This window comes from Oryzias melastigma, linkage group LG22 (genome assembly GCF_002922805.2).
Source record: "Oryzias melastigma strain HK-1 linkage group LG22, ASM292280v2, whole genome shotgun sequence".
In the NCBI taxonomy this organism is placed as follows: domain Eukaryota; kingdom Metazoa; phylum Chordata; class Actinopteri; order Beloniformes; family Adrianichthyidae; genus Oryzias; species Oryzias melastigma.
This window is the reverse complement of record NC_050533.1, coordinates 1,002,936-1,006,216: the sequence shown is the minus strand read 5'-3', so window position 1 is coordinate 1,006,216 and position 3,281 is coordinate 1,002,936. Positions and strand designations below refer to the sequence as shown.

Below are 3,281 nucleotides of genomic sequence, written 5' to 3'. Positions count from 1 at the left end.
ACCACGACCCCCCAGGCACCAGAAGAACCGGTTAAAGAGGAACAGAGCAGACCCACCCTGAAGGGCCCGCCGTTCCCGTCGTCCAGCTCCAGAATGTATCCCTCCACGGCGATGGTGGAGAGCGGCGGCTGTTTCCATGACAACGTGGCGCTGTTGTTCTGAGTGCAGCATTCCTCCAGCTGGAGTATGGGGGCAGCAGGGACTGGAGGGAGGGGGCAGAAAGCAGGTCAGGTAACAACCCGGTGAGACGAAACGCACGCAGGAACTGGAACTCACGGACGGCCCGGCGGTCGGTTCTGAGTCCGACCGGGTTCCTATTAACAGACCGGGTTACCATGAACTGACCGGTAAACCGTTTTCAGACCAATTTATCGTTATCGGAACGATTTATATGGAGCTATTTTGGGGCCATAAATATTTGAAACCCAAATAAAACAAAATATTGGTGTTCGGCCAAATAAAATGGTCAAATGTCCAAAACGTTTTGCTATTCTAAAATAAACTTTATCTTCAGCTTCAAATATTCTGTTTTTTAGGTTTCAGATCTTAAAATTTCAGTTTCAACTCTTTTTTTTTTTGTTTCCGAATCTGAAAATGTCACTTTCAAAACCTCTGGCCCCGTTGTGGCTCGTTGGGGCGGGGTTAACGCGAAGGACCAATCAAAATGGACGAGGGAGGTAACTCCAGTCGTGGTGCGTTCAATGACTCTGAGAACAGCGATAATTACGGTCAGAAAATGTCTGTGTTGTCTGAACTGTCACAGTTCTGAAGTTGTTCATAGACGGTGTAAAAGCAGAGTTTAATCACGTCTAAAACGCCGTTCTAGCTCGTTCAAAACGCCTTATTGTGTTAAATAGTCGTAGAAAAGTTGTGGACATTTTACATTTAGTATTGAGCAAACATTAATATTTTTTTAATGTTTTATTTGGGTAGCTCCATAGATTCACAGTTATCAGACAGATTTATCGTAAACAGACCAATTTAACCGCTATAAGACCAAATTATTGTTATTGGACCAAATTACCGTTATCATATCAGACCGGTTTATCGTTATCATATCAGACCGGTTTACCGTAAACACTTTAGAGAATTCCAGGATTCAAACTGTTCAAAATGTTCATCCTTTAACCCTTTAACAGCCACAGAGAGAGAAATATGTCTTTGTGGATCTAAAACACTCGATCACTGCTTCTCCGGCGACGGCCCGCCCTGAACGCCGAGCTTCACCTTTCATCTGCACAAAGTCCAGCTGGTGGATGGTCTGCAGGAGCGGCCCGCTGTCCAGAGTCAGGTCGAAGTCGCTGGTCATCCTGGGGGTGAGCGTTCCCTTCCCCCACTGGCCCTCCGTCATGTGGACCCTCCGGATCAGAGCGTCCGAGATCTGGGAGGAGACGGGATAAACGGATCCAGCTGATTCTGTCGCCATGGTGATGGAGCGGATTGTCAGTCAGTACAGAACTCCACTTTTATTTACAGTCTCTACACTCCATGTTGGTCCTGCTGAGATGTGAGGATGGATGAAGATGACCTCTGACCTCCAGCAGCCCGAGATCAAACCTTTAATCTAACAAATGAGGCAGAATAAATGATTCGGTTTGCTTTTAACTCATAAAAGATCAAACTTTTTACCAAAGTTTTGCTTTTCATATAAAACATGTTCATCCTGGACGTAGAGCTGATCAAACTAGACGTCTTCAGGTCAACAGGATGTAAAAACCTTCATAGTTTATCATCTATGTGAACCTCAGACATCAGTTTATAAATGGAACTAATATAAATCTAATAGATGCTAATTAAGTAATCCTGACTTTAAAGAATTACTATTATATTTTTATTTAATTTTTCTTTTTTATTATTTTTCCTCTTTGTCCTCAGCAGTCTTACCCTGTTGGGTTTAGTTATTTTAGTTTGGATCTTGGTAGTCTTAGTTTACAGGCTTTGTTTATTTATTTTCTTTAGGAGGAGCTGCTGACTCTGACGGTCGACATGCTGGTCAGCCGTCTCCATGACTTATTCCATGTGTGGCGTCACCATGGAGACATAAAAGATCCACATGTGGATCTGGAGCTGCAGGTTCCAGACTCCTGGTCCAGAGGAACAAAGTTCTTCAGATTCAAACCGATAAATCTTTAGGAGCAACAACGTAAAAGTGAAGGGAGCGTTTGCGTCTTTAGACGTTTCCTTTTCCCACCTGCAGGAATCCGCTGGGATCGTTCTCCTTGATGACCTCCAGACAGTATTCCATGAGGCCCGTGGTCTGACGGAGCTTCACGGTGCAGTGGGAGATCTGGTCCCGGACCACCTGGAGGGAAAACAAACACCAGGAGAACGACGTGAGGAGGAGCAGCTGGAGGAGGAGCTGCAGGAGGAGCTGGAGGAGGAGCAGCTGGAGGAGCTGGAGGAGGAGCAGCTGGAGGAGGAGCTGCAGGAGGAGCTGGAGGAGGAGCTGGAGGAGGAGCAGCTGGAGGAGCAGTTAGAGAAGGAGCTGCAGGAGGAGCTGGAGGAGGAGCAGCTGGAGGAGCGGTTAGAGAAGGAGCTGCAGGAGGAGCTGCAGGAGATTGATGGAGTGATTTCTGTTCCCTCTGCTGGAGGAAGAGGAGCAGACTCATGAAGAAGACCTGCCGTCAGCAGATCCTGTCACAAACATGAATGTTTTTCGGGTCAGACCTGGAGCTCCGCCTCCTTCCCCACATTCCCTCCTCCACCCTTTCTGCTCACATTCCTGAATCCATCTGAGCTGACTCCAATCAATCACTCGGATTCCACGGGATTCCTGTCCGGACGGGGAGATTCCCCCATCTCAGATCTCCCGTTCGCCACATTGAAATGAGCGGAGGAGTTGAGGTCGCCGTTGCTAGGCAACAGAAACTTCCCTGCTGCCGTCTGTGATGCTTGGAGGCAGAGAGGAAAATCCTCTGCAGCCGCACGGAAACCCGAAACGAGCTTCACGTCCAAAACACACAAGCTGGAAAACAATACCCAGAGAGAGGAGGAGGAGGAGGAGGAGGAGGAGGAGGTCTTTATTAGTATTGGAGGAGCGCCTCTTCATCACACCTGATGCAAGAGGTCTGCAAGCAGCTGATGAGGCCAGAAACAGACGAGGAGATGCAGAAACAGGAGGTCAGAACGAGGAGACCGAAGAGAATCCATGTTTTAGGAGAAATAAACCTAAAATTCTTAACTCCTTGGGAGCTGCAGGAGGAGGAGGAGGAGCAGGAGGAGGAGGAGGAGGAAGAGCAGGAGGAGGAGGAGCAGGAGGAGGAGGAGCAGGAGGAGGAGCA

At 47.9% G+C, this 3,281-nt stretch overlaps 1 protein-coding gene across 4 annotated transcripts in view; it reads right to left on the bottom strand.

Moving 5' to 3' along the window:
- Positions 1-3,281, bottom strand: part of trim9 (tripartite motif containing 9) — a 42,604-nt gene that overhangs the window by 22,920 nt on the left and 16,403 nt on the right. For all 4 annotated transcript variants that reach the window (XM_024275207.2, XM_024275222.2, XM_024275215.2 and 1 more), the window contains exons 4-6: positions 2,192-2,302; positions 1,228-1,381; positions 57-202 (exon numbers count right to left, since the gene is read on the bottom strand). In XM_024275207.2, the coding sequence (XP_024130975.1) occupies positions 57-202; positions 1,228-1,381; positions 2,192-2,302 (411 nt within the window). The remainder of the gene's footprint in view (positions 1-56; positions 203-1,227; positions 1,382-2,191; positions 2,303-3,281) is intronic.